A 16,739-nucleotide genomic window follows, 5' to 3' on the forward strand; every position below is an offset into this window, starting at 1 on the left:
GTCGAGGGTAGCCGGCTCGTCGCAGAGGAGTCGGTGCTTGAGGAGGGTGCCCTCTCAGCACCCGGCGGTGAAGTATTCGATGGCTTGAACCTCGTGCACCCCCTCGCAGGAGTTGCGGAGCTCGGCCCACCGCGTGAGGTAGTTGCGGGTCGACTCGCTGGGCCCTTGGACGCATAAGGAGAGCTGGCGGGGCTTGGGAGGCCGCTTGTACGTGCTGGTGAAGTTGCGGACGAAGACTTCCGTGAAGTCCAGCCAGCTGTTGACGCTGAAGGGCTTGAGGCTATTGAGCCAGGTGCGTGTCGTGCCTTGCAGCATGAGAGGGACGTACTTCATGGCTACGCGCCTATTGCCGTTCGCTATGCTGACAGCGGTAGAGTAGTCGATGAGCCAATCTTCTGACTTCACAGAGCCGTTGTACTTGGGCGTGTCTCTGGGGAGCGAGAACCCTTTGGGGAAGGGCTCGTCGCGGATGCGGGGGCCAAAGCATGGCGGGCCGACATCGTCTTCTTCTTCTAGCGCCAGGGATCGAGCTAGGCGGTCGATCCGGTGGCGGGCGTCATTCTCGCCGACTCCTTCGCGGTGGCCCAGTCGGCCACCGAGAGTCGGATGTGTGACAGGCGGCGGGGTGGGATGTCTCTCCCCATGAGGCGGGGGAGGTGGCGGATTGCCTTGGCGCTCCATTGCCCGAGGGCGGCCTTCTGCGTCGCACTCGATGGTGATTCGAGTCCGGCTGCGGCTAGCAGCCGGCTCCTTGTCTTTCCTTGCGCGGGCGCCGCTCGCAGTCGGTGACCGGGATGTCGCGGCGTGCTCTCGGTGTGGGGGAGGACTCTCAGCGTGGGCGCCGGCTTCATGCCGTTCTGCGGCCGCGTCGATCAGCTGCTAGATGCGCCTTGTCATGTAGGAGAGCTCATCAGCCCCCAGCCCATTCAGCTCTTCTGCGGCCGCCTGAGCGGCTCGCAGATTCTCAAGCGGTGTGGCGTAGACGGGGCGGTCTGCCCCCTGCATGCTGGCGATGGCCGCGCCACGCTTCCTGACGAGACCGGCCCGGCTCGGCCCGCCATGCGGCGGCGTACCAAAGGCGGCGCGGTCGACTTAGCGCTGGTGAGCCTCAGTGAGGCGTCTCATGGAGGCTATCTTCTGGCCCTCCGTGATGAGGGCGAGGCGGCGTGCCTCCAGGGTCTCGGCGTCGGCGTCAGCCGGGATGGGGATGGATAAGTCGTGCATCGCCGCTTGTAGGGCGTCGCGGGCGTTCTCGCCCGAGTCGGCGACATGGCTGATGACCAGCACCTCAGTGACAGCGCTGCAGCCGCTGTCAGCTCGAGGGAGAGGGTCGTCGAAGACTACCACATCGGAGGGGTAGGCATCGAGCGATGCCGTGTCGGAGTCGACAAGCATCGGGTCGGTGGAGCCGACCGACTCCAAGTCCACAGCAAGCTCGCTGGAGACGTGAAGCTGGTCGAGGAGGCTGACGAGGCGGCTCTCGGGGCAGTCCGTGCTAGCGTCGGACGCGGGCTCGTCGGAGATGCGAGTCTCGCCAAGAAGATCGGCGAGGCAGCTCGCTGCGTAGGCGCCGTCGAAGCCTAGCAGCGCGTCGGGGCAAGCGCCATCGGGCGCAGTAGGCTGGCTGCGCTCGCGGGGGAGGAAAAGGGTTCCCGTCCAGAACAGGTCTCCGGACGACGATGCACCTGGCCCCATGGTGGGCGCCAAATGTCGGGTGGTAGGTGCGACATATGCCAACGGATGGCTTATCATTGTGGGAGCCAGTAAAACATCGCCGGTGCCTGGAAATGGGATGAGGCGAAGACATGCACGCCGGCGAATCTTACCCAGGTTCGGGGCTCTCCGTGGAGATAACACCCCTAGTCCTACTCTGCGGGGTCTCCGCATGATCACTAGATCAATACAAGTAGCTACAAGCGCTCCTTGAGCTGTTTGTCTAGAGTAGGAAGAAGGGCAAGGCTAGCTCTCCTTTTCTCTCTATGTGGTGTGTGGGATTCTCTGAGATCAACCCTTTGCATGGGTGTCCCGGGGGGTTTATATAGGCCTACCCCCCAGGGGTACAATGGTAATCCGGCTGGGCACGGGTCCCAGCCGTCAGCGTCTATGCACGCCGGCTTCTCCGCCGGTCATTGGGGCCCGCCGACTGGTGGGTCCCGCCGGCTGCCAGCCTCTTGGCCGACAGGCCGGCCCCACCGCTTGGGGGCTTTGTCGGCGGCTGGTTACTATTGCCTCGCCTCTGATGACAAGAGCTTTGTTGAGGTAAGCGTGGCTACAGTGTTGCCGCCTTGCGGACTCTCACTGTAGCCTTACCCCGTCTTGTCTCCTTAATGAGGCACATGTTTCGAGGGAGGGAGGTAGCCGGCTATTGGAAGCCGGCCACACCCCTGGCCGACTAGAGGAGGCCAGGCCGCCTTCGGGCGTCACTCTGGCAGAAGGGGCCCGCCGTCTACGGGCCGTACTGGCGCCTGTCGTGGGTGACATCGAGGCCAACACGGCTACAGTGCCGCGCCGGACGGGGGATGGCTGGCCCGTACGGCGCCCTGTGGCCATGCCTGTTCCGGGATTCGGGGGTAGTGGGCTGTACTGCGGCCACGCCCCATCGTATCGCCGTTATGTGGGTACAGTCTTAGTGGGTGCAGTCTTGGCCGGCTTCTGGGAGCCGGCTTTCTTCATGGCCGGCTTCTGGGAGTCGGCTTTCTTCATGGCCGGCTTCTGGGAGTCGGCCCTGGGGATAGCCGGCCGGGGGAAGGCGGCCCTATGCTTTGTATGCTTGAAGGCTTGATGGCCTGATAATTCCTCGAAGATCCAGGGGGAGTCGGTTAGGCTACCTGTGGCCATTTACTCCGACAATAATGAATCGATATTGACTCACAAGAGGGTGAAGGCGGCCTCGGCGAAGATGGCCTTGGGCTCGCCGGAGATGTATTCCTCCTAAGGCCGACGCATTGGACGGAGAAGTAGGACTGCCCGACAGGTGGAGGAGCCATAAGGATGCCTCGACGGCTCGCCCCTCATTTGTGTGGCGCATGGTGGTGGTCGCGTTCCGGAACACCGAGATGGGGCCATCGAGATGGGAGGAAGGAAGGCACTGGGGGAAGAAGTTGGGAGGAATGGTGGCTGGCTTCTCGGCGGAAGAGGAGCTGGTGGCTGCGGGGTAGGGAATAAACAAGATAGGATAGGGGTTGTATGCCATCCGTCGGATCTTGGGAAATCGAACGGTTGCAATTGTGGTCCGTGGGCACGATGGTTCGACCAATCAGAGGCCACGATTTCACTCACGTTGGATCGACCCTCGGCTGAGATATAATGGGCCTTTTCTGCTTTCACCCCAATAACGACTAACTTTTACATTTATGTTTCATATTTTCCCAATAACTAAAAAGCCATCTGTGTGAAGTAACTTGCAAAACAATATCTTATGTACCCCGATTCATTTTAGATGAGATATATACTAAATATATGTTTTTTGGAGTTTCAAAAAAATCTAGATGGTATAATTTTTTCTATGGTTCAAATGAATTTTCGCATGTGTATTGAATATCCTTCCACTTTGAACTACATGAATTTCAAAAAAGTTATATACATTTAAAAAAATAGATATTTAAGTGTATATGTTTAATTTTAGGTCATATCCCAAAATGGAGGAAGTTTTGAAAAGTGTTTATGAACAATTCAAACTTCTATTTGCAACCTATAGGGGAAAGGATAATATATCTTAAAGTGGTAAAAAATCAAGTAATTTATAATTAAATAATATAATGGGTGCATATGCTTGGCAAAAAATTGGAAGAGTGTTTTCTTTTGTGTGGCACTACTTAGATATTTATTTGTATTTCCTCCTCTTTACTTGGACAAGGCATAAACATAGACATATTAACGGAAATACACAAAAAATGTCAAATTTGGACATGGAACACGTGATGGTGTACGTTGAGCATGGGGAAATTTTCAAGGTCAAACACTGAAGTAATCAACAACTCCCCTTCAAACCCGACTCGTCCCCTCTTGAAACCATGATTCTTCCTCGAAGATGTTCCACTTTCCAAGAAGTGTACATCATAACTTTTGGGAAACCTTCTAAAAAATTTACCATGCTCTCTAAGGATCATATGATAACACCATGCCAGGTTTCATGTGTTTTCAGACATTGATTAAATTTATAGACTAAAAAACGACGATAAGCTACACGTCCGGTGCGGAGTCTTGGCACCCCAATGTTTGAAATTCCTCCTCTTTTCTTGGATAAGGCCTGAACATAGACTTATTAACAAAAATGATAAATTTCAACCCATTTTGCCAACGTTTCATGCACTCGAAATTCAAAATTGAATTATATTTGTTAAATGCCTAGAAATACACTTAATGTCTTAAATATTGCAAACGAACTCTGAAAAGGGCAAAATGTTGACATGAAACATGTGACGGTGTATGTTGAGAATAGAAAAAGAATTAAATGTCAAACATTGAAGTAACCAACACTTCGGCTTCAAACCAGACACGTTCCCTCTCGTAACCACGATTCTTCCTCAAAGATGTTCAGGTTCCAAGTAGTGTACGTCACAACTTCTGTGAAACCTTCTCGAATTTTCATCACACTCTCTAGGGATCGTATGATAGCACCATGGCAGGTTTTGTGTTTTTCAAACTTGGTTTGAATTTTCTAAAATATAAAAAACCTGATAAGGTACATGTTCATGTTTTCAAATTGTTAACACGGTCTCTAGGTATCATATAATGACACCATGCGAGGTTTCATTTTTCCAAACATTGTTTGCATTATCTAGAATTAAAAGAAATGCAAGAAAAAATACATTTGAAAAAATGTTTGGAATGTTTTTGGAAAATGTATCACGTATATTTAAGAATTGTTAATATATCTTGGAATATGTAAGTCATGCATTCAAAAAAATTGAACATGTACTTCCAAAACAAATGTTCAACGTGTATTAAAAAATGTTCAAAATGTATAAAAAACTTGTAGTGTAAAATCACTCCGGCATTTTAAGAAACACGTTTATTTTTTAATAGAAGTTGAGCTATTTTTAATACATATCTAGAATTTATATTAATATCACATAATAATTTTTAATATACATTTTTAGTATTTTAATAATTGTTCTTAAAAAACCAGTGCATATACTCAATAATTATGTGTGCTTGTGGCCATGAATGAAAGTACATGATTTACTTATTTAAACGACATGAATTTAGGAAAATGTTCATACTTACCTCTTCAAGAAAAAGAAAACCAGTAGAATATACATCAGGAAATAGCTTGACTTTTTCTTTTATATTTTATGGGTTCAAGCGATTTTTACGACGTTGGTTTTCTTTTTATTTTCCCAAGTTCATATTAATATCTGTTGTTTATTTTACTTTTTCCCATTCAAAAAAATAAATATAATAGAAACTGACCATTGTCATAATAATACTTAAAGAAAGTGTTATTGCATTTGAATTTTTTTAAACATATTTTCGGAAAATGTCTCATATGTATTAACAAATTGTCTTTGTATTTTTCAGAAATGTTCACCATGCATTATTAAAAATGACAACGTGGATCCAATAGACATGCACATTTTTTATTCATTTTAGAAAAATACATTTTAACTTTATTCATTTTTGTATGGACAAATAACATTTTTTGATAAACGTTGACATTTTTTAAATACATGATGATTGTTTTTTTCAAAATACATGTTTGAACATTTAAAAAATACAAGTAGGACGTTTTTGTTAAGTGTACAAAACATTCTTTCGCACAAATATGATTGTTAGAAGCTACAGCTACCTCGTTCGACCCGCAGCCTTAGAAGTGTGGCTGTATATACTTTACTAATGAAAAAAGTCGCATTCATATCACAACAATATAGTTGCCAAGTGGGAAGGTGCTAACCGCTTAAAATTCATGTCTAGGGTTTGAGTTCCATTTATGTGTTGTTCTTCTTTTAATTAAAACATGCAGCGTACCCCCATTTCACATGTACTATAATACATATATTTTATTTTCTCGCAAAAAACAAATATTTTGTTTTGTAGGATTTTCAATGATTTTAGACATGATTTAATATTTTTTATAGTTTAAATAAATTTATGTGTTCCTACTGGAGGTAATGCCATTTTGATGTATATGCAAGTCAAATAAGGTTTAAACATTTCATTTTTTTAAGGAATTATGTTTTGTTTTAGCTCATATCCTAGAAATTGATGAAAATGTTGAAAGATACTTAGGGATAACTCAAACTTCTCTTTGCAACCTATTAGATAAAACGATAATAATATCCAAATATGGTAGACAATTCTTATAATTGGCATGGAACAATGTTATTAATTCTTAAGATGTCGGATTTAGGGTTCCGGCAAACCCTTGAGGTTCGAACACAGGGGTGCGCATGAAGAACTCTCTCTCTCTCTCTAGCTCGCACGCACAACGATCCCAAGGCCTAGCTCGACGAACCCAAAGAACAAAAGACACGAGGGTTTATACTGGTTCGGGCCACCGTTGTGGTGTAATACCCTACTCCAGTGTGGTGTGGTGGATTGCCTTGGAGGCTGAGGATGAACAGTATAAGGTAATAACAGCCTCCTGAGGAGAGGTGTTCTTGAGCCCGACGAACTGGTGCGTAGGAGGGTGGTCTCAATGATCCGTCCACCCTCCGTTGGTGGTGGCTAGTCCTATTTATAGAGGCCTTGGTCCTCTTCCCAAATGTTTAGGCGGGAAGGGATCCCACAACGGCCGATTTCGAAAGGAGACAACTAGTACAAGCTATCCTGACAAAATGTGGTCTTCGCCTGCCAAATGCTCTGGTGGTGATGTTGCTGTGGGCTCCATGGTGACCTTCGTCCTGCCGTCCTGCTGGTCTTGGTCTCGTCGCATCGATATGGAAACCTTTGCCTGACGCCTCGGGACTCCTCGCATATGCCTGCCTCTTTAGCACCAAAGAGGAAACTGGTACACTGCGCCCGCTGGCGCCCGCCTGGCCTTGGTCGTCATGGCTCACGTCACGTGAACCTCGCGAGGTGCCCCTTGCATAGATATCTCCGCTCCTCGGGAGCCAGCCTAGTGAGGTTGCCCCTGAGGAGTTGGTGTCGTCCGCCTCGCGAGGCTTGGCCCCTCGCGAGGGTCTTGAGTGGTTGTTGCCAAAGATGGGCCGCACCAGGCCGTTGTGGAGCCACGCCATGGGCCGCAGGCAGGCAGGTCTGGGTACCCCCGTTCCCAGGACGCCGACAGTAGCCCCCGGGCCCAAGGCGCGCTCGGACTTGGCTTTGAGGCAAAGCCAAGGGGAAAGTGCGGAGCGCGCGGGCCCCAACCGCCTGCGGCCTTGGCTGACGCGTGGCGACGGATGTTACGTGGGTGCCTCCACTTCTCCACGCAGCCTCGACTTCCGCCTGGCTAGGCAGCCGCCGTTGTCTACATAGCTCCACCTCCATTACTGGCAGCGTGCTTCGCAGTTCCCCCGTCTTCTGGAAAACAGCGGATCCTTCCCCCTGGTCTGACCCGACACCAAATCTCCTCGCCGCCATGGCGCCCAGCCGAAAGAAGAAAGGGAAGAAGAAGTCCCATACCTCGGCCCCTACGCCACCGGTCTTGGAGCCCGCCATCAAGCGGTCGGTGGTGCTTAACCAGGAAGCGATGGGCAAGGTTTGCCCAGCGCTTGCCTCCGATTTCAATGTGGGGGGCGACGGTGGCTTGGCCTGCTTCCCGTGCCTCGATTGACAGGACGGCCACCGAGATCCCCATCCATCTTCACGCCCTCTGGGCTGGCTTGGTTCCTCCTTTCTCCAATTTCTTCAACGCTGTGCTTTCGCATTATCAGATCAATTAGCTGCACCTTGACCCCCAATCCATCATTCTCCTTGCCTTCTTCGCCTTTGTCTGCGAGGCTATGGTGGGCATTGCCCCTTCCGTGGCCTTGCTTCACCACTTCTTCTCTCTGCATCTGACAGGCGCTCTCCAGCGCTCGGGGTGCGTATCCCTTCAGGCTGTTGCGGCGACGGTCGGCTCGGGGATCGACTTCGAGCTCTCGCCGGTCGTGGAGGGTTTTCGGAAGCGGTGGGTGTTTGTGGATGCTAGCGTGCTTAGCCCCCTACTATTGCTCCCGCGGATTCCGGCCGCCCCAAGCTCCAACTGGGGGCACGCGAAGCTTGCCGACCGACGGCTCGCCCATGTCTGGCGTCGGCTGGCCAAGCTGAAGGACCTTGGGGTGACGGAGCCGATGGTGGTGAAGGAGTTCATCCGGTGTCGCATCGCTACACTTTAGCACCACTCCCGACCGATGTGGGCCTTCTCCGGTAACGGGGATCCCATGAGGCTTCATGCACCTGCTCTTCCTCCCGAGGCGCGGTGCATAGCGCTTAAGCTCGTGACGGGCGACCCAGCGCCAGCTAATCTGCCAGAGTAGGGCTGCCTTCTGTACTGCTGCTCGAACAAGGTGGAGTTCGTGAAGCAGATGCCCCCTTCGATGAATGGGGACTGCGCCCAGTCAGCCTTGAGGGGCCGCGTGAAAGCCCCGTCTTTGTGTCCCCCTGCCTGCCGTCACCTCAACGCTCTCCCTACAAGCTGGTGTAGGGGGGCCAGCACCGTCGAGCGCCAGCGAAGTGGCCGCCGAGGACGTGACTCCAGTCGAGGCCCTTGAGGCTGCGGCTCCTGAGGCAGGTCATCCTGTGGTGGAGGTCGCGGGGCCGACGTAGGCGGGCGCTCCCGAGGCCGCCCCCTCAGGAACCACGCCAACTGCCCAAGGCGGCGGTGGCCGCGCCCAGGGCTTTGGGCAACTCCGCCTGAATTTTGAGGCACTCGCAAGAGGAAGGTGTCCCCAAGCTGCAATGGAGGCGCATAACGGCCGCTGAAGCAGAGGAAATACATTGCCAAAGACGAGTAAGTACCTCAGATGCGCGATTTCTTGAGTGCTGCATCATTTCCTGACCAACGATCTTCAGGTTTCCCTCGGCTGAGTCGGCAAAATATCTTGAGGTGCAGCCCTCACCGGCCACCGGCTCGCCATTGACCATGAGCTCTACCGGCCAGAACACCGCGCGGGGCCCGGGGCCCGCTTCGGTGGTGGACGCGTCTACCTGGAGCCTTTACTCGTCCTTCTTGGCGTCACTTCTTCGCGCTCCGGCCTGGGGCGGAGCCGGCGTGCCAAGGACTCCTTCGTTGATCATCGCTGGCAGCTGGGCGTCCCCAGCACCGGCCTCGTCTTCAGGTGGTGGGGCTGCGTCATCTAGCACCTTTGCCGGGGCCCGCGAGGCGGCGGGGAAGGCGCCGGCCTCGTGCCCCTTGCCGAGGACAAGCAGGACAGCTCAAACTTCCCCAGTGATCTCAGGCGCGGAGGACAGACTTGGCCGCGGAATGGAGCTTGCGCGTGGTCGTGGTGTCGTGCGCCACAAGCTCTTGCAGGAGGCGATGAGCGCGCTGAGCCGCCTTGGGGGAGAGCTCGCGGCAGTTGACGCTCGACTCGAGACAGAGGACTTCCGCCTGGCTCATGAGTGGCACCAATTGAAGGTCGCCATCAACCTTGGGCAGCTTCAGCTCGGGCATGACAAGGCAAAGGCCGCAGCAGAACTCGCAGGCTCCCGCGAGGCCAGCGCTCGGTCCCAGGAGGAAGCGAAGGAGGCCGACCACCGTCGAGAGAACGCCGAGAAGCGGGAGCGCGAGCTCCAGGCCTTGAGCGCCGCTCTGGAGGAGTAAATCGAGGCGCGCCAGATCGTCTTGGCATTGATGAGGGGAGCGCCCCTCGAAGAGAAGGAGATCCTGAAGCGTGAGGAAGCGCTGGCGCTGGAAGCCTCGGAGCGCAGCCTCGAGCTCGAGCGGCTGGAAACAAGGGAGCGCCAAGTGGCCATGGCCGAAGATGCCACCACCACGCGCGAAGCCAAGATCCAGGAGGAGGTTGATCGGAGAGTAGCGGAAGCTCACGCAGACCTTGCTAACAAGTATGATCTGAAGTCGAAGCTCACCGAGGCCGAAGCTGATGGTAGGACCGCCGCCCTCAGGGCGAGGTTGGACAAGGCAAAACAGCGCGAGAAGGCCGCTTCGGAGGCCCTGACCTCTGCCCAGGCTGACCTGGCCGAGGCTCGTGCGGATCTGCTCTCGCTCCAGCAGCAGATCGATGGCGCCGCGTCCCTCGCTCAGCAGAACAGGGAGGAGGCATGTGGCCGACAGACGCTGCACCGCGAGCACGCCCCCATGCTCCAGGATCTCAGAGTGAGGGCCAACGGAGCATTGGGCTCTATCTGCGAGGATAACGTCCCTCATCCCTGTGTGGAGGACTACGCCAGCCATCTCCGCTTCTTCACCGAGATCATGACACGCCTGGAGGACCAGGCCGTGAGGGCTCACGAGCTTGTTGAAGAGAGGGGCCGGAGCCTCCTTGGGCACGCGTTCTCCCGTGTCTTCAGCCACCTCCAGGACCGCGACCCCCATTTTGACATCGACGCCGCCATTGCCCCAGTGCCTGGAGTTATTCGTGACAACCTGGCGCACTGGGTGGATGATCACGTGGACGCCCTAGTCAGGGCGTTCACCACCGAAGACGACGCAGTGGTGGTCGCGGCGGATGAAGACAGTGAAGTCGACGACGGCGAAGACGACTCCAGCAACGGCGCCAGCAGCACGCACGAGGGCGACCAAGACGACGTTGCGAGCGAGATGTCCGACTGAGCCCGCGTCCCTTCGCTTGAACCTGCACGCAGAGACTTGAACACGACCCCGCATGGCGTGAGAGCATTTTGGAGGGGGAGCTCTCGTGCATGTAAATTGATATTTTTCATTTTCCTTTAGGCCGGGCTTGAAACGTGTTTGTGTGAACTTGCGAACCCCTCAACTGGGTTGTTGTTGTGATTTACCTTGGTCCTGGTAGGCCTTGTGCGGTCCTTGAGGTTGCTGATGCGCCCTTCTCCCGAGAGGAGCTCCTTCTGGGCTTGCGAGGTTTTAATCTCCCGAGGGGCCTGCCGTCTCGCCCGTGAGGGCCTCGCGAGGAGCGGATCCTAGGCTATGTCAGGGTGTGCGCGCGGCGGCGGCTTGCGACCACCCGGGTTTGTCCGAGCGCGACTGTTGTGTGCACACCACGCCCAGCCCCGATCGCGAGGCGCCCGCAAGGGGGAGGATTGGCAGGCGTGAGCCTCGGTACAAAGCACGCAACCAAAATGCAAGAAATCGACACAATAAGAGAAGAACCCCCCACGCTTGACGGCAGAAAAGACTCTGCGTTCAATCCAAAAAGGGCAGCGGCGAATCGAGCTACAGAAAATAGGGGGAATAAAAGCAAATGGCTACGTCCGGCACCTAGCTAGTCTTCTTGTCTTCTCACCAGCGTGGAGCTAAGTGCTTTCACTGGCTGTGAGCATAGTCATTGGGGGACAGTGTCGACGGCCAGCACGGAGCATGGTGCTTCCACTAGGACGTGGGCGGGAGCCCCCGAGGCCCAAGGGCGGCTCTCCGGAGACTCTGGGGCATGTACAGCCCCACTCATTATTACGTGAGAGTATCACGGGCGGAGACCTTCACAGGTGTGAGCCTTGCTTCATATCGTCAGACGAGGACCCCGCCCTGCGCCACCCCCGACCACCGTTGGGGCGTCCGGAAACCAGGACGGTGCCAAGGGGCAAGGGGGACGCTAGCGGCGCTCTCGGCGACCACGGGCCCTCTGCCGGGGGGAAGGGCTCGCCGGTGCCTCCCCGGCAGAGGACCTACCTCCGGGCAGCGCCTTGCTCCGCGCAGCATGGCGGAGGGCCTCGCCCAAGTCCCCTCCCGCGCTGCCCCCAATGCGCTACCCCCGGTTGAAGCGGGGTTGCCGCCCTGGGGCCCCCGTCCGCCGCCGTGGCCTGGTCCACCTACGACCCATGGTTAGTGTAAGCCTGCTCCTGAGATATCAGAGGTACCCTGCGATTGCTGTCGTTGGCGGGGTCAGTGAGGCTCCTGGGCGGCTCGTGGAAGGCCTCAACTTCCAGCATCTCATCTTCCCAGCCCGGCTCGAGAAACGAGCAGGGGCCGTCCTCTGGTGTCTACTCTTGGTCCACCATGCGGGGCACATAGGCTTCCGAAGCCGCCGCTCCGGAACCCTCGCCTAGGTGCCCTGTGCCTTGTGTCGCCTGGCCCTGCGCGTCCCCCTGGTGGTCGTAGGGTGGTGCCTCAGTGTGGCCGCGCGGGGGGTTGCCCTGGCCCGCGCCGCCCGGGGGAAGCGCAGGCGCGGCCAGATGAACGGCGCCGTCGGCCGTGCTGACGTCGTTGAACCCTGCTGGTGCGCCGGGGAGCATGCGAGCGTGACAGGGCCCGCCATGCAATCTGGCCACAACTTGAGGTGTAGGCAGGGAGCAGAAAGGCGGCGTACCCCTGGATGCCGCGTCCAACAGCTCAGCGACGTGCTCCAGTAGCGCGTCGCGGCCGCTCTCCGCTAGCCGGCACCGCAGCAGCTCCCGCGCCACGATGAGCGCAGCTCGCATGTTTGCTTGTTCCTGTCGGGTGTGTGGTGTCGTTGCCGCGGCGTAGCCTGAGGATCTCGCGGTGGCTCGCATGCGCCGCGGTGCGAGGGTGGGAGGTGTCGGTCCACGCCGCCCTCGTCCGGCGGCGTTCGGCAGGGTGCGGGCCGCCTGGAGTGCGGAGTTGAGGTCTTCTTGGGCGGACGAAGCCGCCCAGATGGGCCAAGCTGTCCAATGGTTGGCGTGAGTCCTCGGGTCGTCAGACATCAGAACCGCGGGGTGTCAGCGAGTCGGTCGACGGAAGAGGGGCTTCGGCGCACCCCCTACCCGGCTCGCCAAATGTCAGACTCTAGGTTTCGGCAAACCCTTGAGATTCGAACACAGGGGTGCGCATGAAGAACTCTCTCTCTCTAGCTCGCTCGCACAACGATCCCAAGGCCTAGCTCGATGAACCCAAAGAACAAGAGACACGAGGGTTTATACTGGTTCGGGCCACCGTTTGTGGTGTAATACCCTACTCCAGTGTGGTGCGGTGGATTGCCTTGGAGGCTGAGGATGAACAATACAAGGTAAGAACAACCTCATGAGGAGAGGTGTTCTTGAGCCCGACGAACTAGTGCATAGGAGGGTGGTCTCAATGATCCGTCCCCCCTCCGTTGGTGGTGGCTAGTCCTATTTATAGAGGCCCTGGTCCTCTTCCCAAATGTTTAGGCCGGAAGGGATCCCACAACGGCCGATTTTGAAAGGAGACAACTAGTACAAGCTATCCTGACAAAAGGTGGTCTTCGCCTGCCAAAGGCTCTGGTGGTGATGTTGCTGTGGGCTCCGTGGTGACCTTCGTCCTGCCGTCCTGCTGGTCTTGGTCTCGTTGCACCGATATGGGAACCTTTGCCTAACGCCTCGGTACTCCTCGCATGTGCCTGCCTCTTTAGCACCAAAGAGGAAACTGGTACACTGCGCCCGCTGGCGCCCGCTTGGCCTTGATTGTCATGGCTCACGTCACGTGAACCTCGCGAGGTGCCCCTTGCATAGATATTTCCGCTCCTCGGGAGCCAGCCTAGTGAGGCTGCCCCTGAGGAGGTCTCAGTGTCATTCGTCTCACGAGGCTTGGCCCCTCGCGAGGGTCTTGAGTGGTTGTTGCCGAAGATGGGCCGCACCAGGCCATTGGTGGGGCCACGCCATGGGCCGCAGGCAGGCAGGTCTAGGTACCCCCGTTCCCAGGACGCCGACATAAGATGGACACATTTTTTGGGAAAATTCATGAATGTTTATTATACAATGTCGTTAAGTAGTACAGTTCATAACCTATTGTTGTAGTTTTGCAAAAGAAAAAACATATTGTTGCCTACGCGTGAAAAGTACTACAAAAAGACAAGAAAAACATGGCTCGTTGGAACTTAGAGGTTAGTGCTACATGGTCCGAATCCCCGTTCAACCTCCTTTTTTTAACTAAAAACCTTGGCTCGTTTAGTCTAAGAACATAAAAAGAATTTTAACAAAAACGTAGATTTCCACGGCGGTAGCGACCTAGGTGTATAAGTGTGAGGTCCGTAGTTTGATCCCTCAAGAAGCTTCTCCTTTTTAGATTTACTAAAGAAACCTTACCGTTTTCTCTGTAAAAAAATTTACATAGCGCAGCCCAATGTCTGGACGTCACAGTAGCAGCATTCCGTTTTCCTACAAAAGAGCACCAGAAGGCCCATCATGTTTTTCTGTACAAAATAGACTTAGAGCAGCAGCAACGGTCTTTTTTTCCTAAATAAAAGCAACGCTGGGACACGCAGCACCAGCATTCCATTTTTCGTTAGAAAAAGCACGGCCGTCCATGACAGTTCGAACAACTTTAAGAAAAAACTAAACCTGACATATGTGGGTTGGACACACGTGGCACATTAGTATGAGCCATCCATGATGGTCTGTTTGGTCTACAACTATCTGATTCGTGACAGTACCCGTGACGGTCCATTGTAAGGGCGCCATTTTCGTACAGCTTGTTCTCATCTCATTAGTCCGTGACGGATTTCACGACGAGCCAGACAAATTCGTCATTGATCATGACGGTTTTTGAGATTGTCACCAGAAATCCGTCATGGATTAACACATTTCTTGTAGTGTTACGATGATTCTCTACTTCACTCTAAAATTCTTTGAACTTTTCAAACATTTCAGACTTTTTTTCATCAAGTAGATATACCCATACCTACTCAAATCATCTGTGAAAGTGAGAAAATAACGATACCTGCTGCGTGCTTCAACACTCATCGGATCGCATACATCGGTATATATTATTTCCAATAAGTCATTAGCTCGCTCCATTGTTCCGGAGAGCGGAGTTTTAGTCATCTTTCCCATGAGGCATAGTTCGCAAGTATCAAATGATTCATAATCAAGTGATTCCAAAAGTCCATCCTCGTGGAGTTTCTTCATGCGCTTTACACCAATATGACCTAAAGGGCAGTGCCACAAGTATGTTGCACTATCATTATCAACTTTGCATATTTTGGCATCAATCTTATGAATATGTGTATCACTATGATCGAGATTCAATAAACCATTTACATTGGGTGTATGACCATAAAAGGTTTTATTCATGTAAACAGAACAACAATCATTCTATGACTTAAATGAATAACCGTATTGCAATAAACACGATCTAAGCATGTTCATGCTCAACGCGCACACTAAATAACATTTGTTTAGGCTCAACACTAATCCCGAAGGTAGAGGGAGTGTGCGATGGTGATCGTATCAACCTTGGAATCACTTCCAACACACATTGTCACCTCGCCCTTAACTTGTCTCTGTTTATTCTGCAACTCCTAGTTCGAGTTACTAATCTTAGCAACTGAACCAGTATCAAATACCTAGGGGCTACTATGAATACTAGTAAGGTACACATCAATAACATGTATATCAAATATACCTTTGTTCACTTTGCCATCCTTCTTATCTGCCAAGTATTTGGAGCAGTTCCGCTTCCAGTGATCATTTCCTTTGCAGTAGAAGCACTCAGTTTCAGTCTTAGGTCCAGCTTTGGGTTTCTTCACGGGAGTGGCAACTTGCTTACCATTCTTCTTGAAGTTCCCTTTCTTTCCTTTGCCCTTTTTCTTGAAACTAGTGGTCTTGTTAACCATCAACGCTTGATGGTCTTTCTTGATTTCTACCTTCGCCGATTTCAGCATCGCGAAGAGCTTAGGAATCGTTTTCATCATCCCTTGCATATTATAGTTCATCACGAAGTTCTAATAGCTTGGTGATAGTGACTAGAGAACTATGGCAATCACTATCTTATCTAGAAGATTAACTCCCACTTGATTCAAGTGATTGTAGTACCCAGACATTCTGAGCACATGCTCACTGGCTGAGCTATTCTCCTCCATCTTGTAAGCAAAGTACTTGTCAGAGGTCTCATACCTCTTAACATGGGCATAAGTCTGAAATACCAATTTCAGCTCTTGGAACATCTCATATGATCCATGGCGTTCAAAACGTTTTTGAAGTCCCGGTTCTAAGCCGTAAAGCATGGCGCACTAAACTATTAAGTAGTCATCATATCGAGATTGCCAAACGTTCATAATGTCTGCATCTGTTCCTGCAATAGGTCTATCACCTAGTGGTGCATCAAGGACATAATTTTTCCATGCATCAATGAGGATAATCCTCAGATGACGGACCCAGTCCGCATCATTGCTACTATCATCTTTCAACTTATTTTTCTCTAGGAAGATATCAAAAAAATAGTGGAGCTACATCGCGAGCTATTGATCTAGAACATAATTTGCAAATACTATGAGGACTAAGTTCATGATAAATTAAGTTTAATTAATCAAATTACTAATGAACTCCCACTTAAATAAACATCCCTCAAGTTATCTAAGTGATACATGATCCAAATCAACTATCCCATGTCCGATCATCACGTGAGATGGGGTAGTTATCAATGGTGAACATATCTATGTTGATCATATCTACTATATGACTCATGTTTGACCTTTCGGTCCCAGTGTTCCGAGGCCATGTCTGTACATGCTAGGCTCGTCAAGTTTAACCCAAGTATTCTGCATGTGCAAAACTGTCTTACACCCGTTGTATGTGAACATAGAGTCTATCACACCCGATCATCACCTGGTGTCTTGAAACGACGAACTGTAGCAATGGTGCATACTCAGGGAGAACACTTTTATCTTGAAATTAAGTGAAGGGATCATCTTATAATGCTACCACCGTTCTAAGAAAAATAAGATGCATAAAATATAAACATCACATGCAATCAATATATGTGACATGATATGGCCATCATCATCTCGTGCTTTTGGTCTCCATCT

At 52.3% G+C, this 16,739-nt stretch overlaps 1 protein-coding gene across 1 annotated transcript in view; it reads right to left on the minus strand.

Moving 5' to 3' along the window:
* Positions 1-7,524, minus strand: part of LOC109742957 (inactive LRR receptor-like serine/threonine-protein kinase BIR2) — a 50,627-nt gene extending 43,103 nt beyond the window's left edge. Inside the window, exon 1 of the mRNA XM_073501817.1 lies at positions 7,416-7,524. Coding sequence (XP_073357918.1) covers positions 7,416-7,524 — 109 coding nt within the window. The remainder of the gene's footprint in view (positions 1-7,415) is intronic.
* Positions 7,525-16,739: the final 9,215 nt, after the last annotated feature.

Source organism: Aegilops tauschii, chromosome 6 (genome assembly GCF_002575655.3).
Source record: "Aegilops tauschii subsp. strangulata cultivar AL8/78 chromosome 6, Aet v6.0, whole genome shotgun sequence".
In the NCBI taxonomy this organism is placed as follows: domain Eukaryota; kingdom Viridiplantae; phylum Streptophyta; class Magnoliopsida; order Poales; family Poaceae; genus Aegilops; species Aegilops tauschii.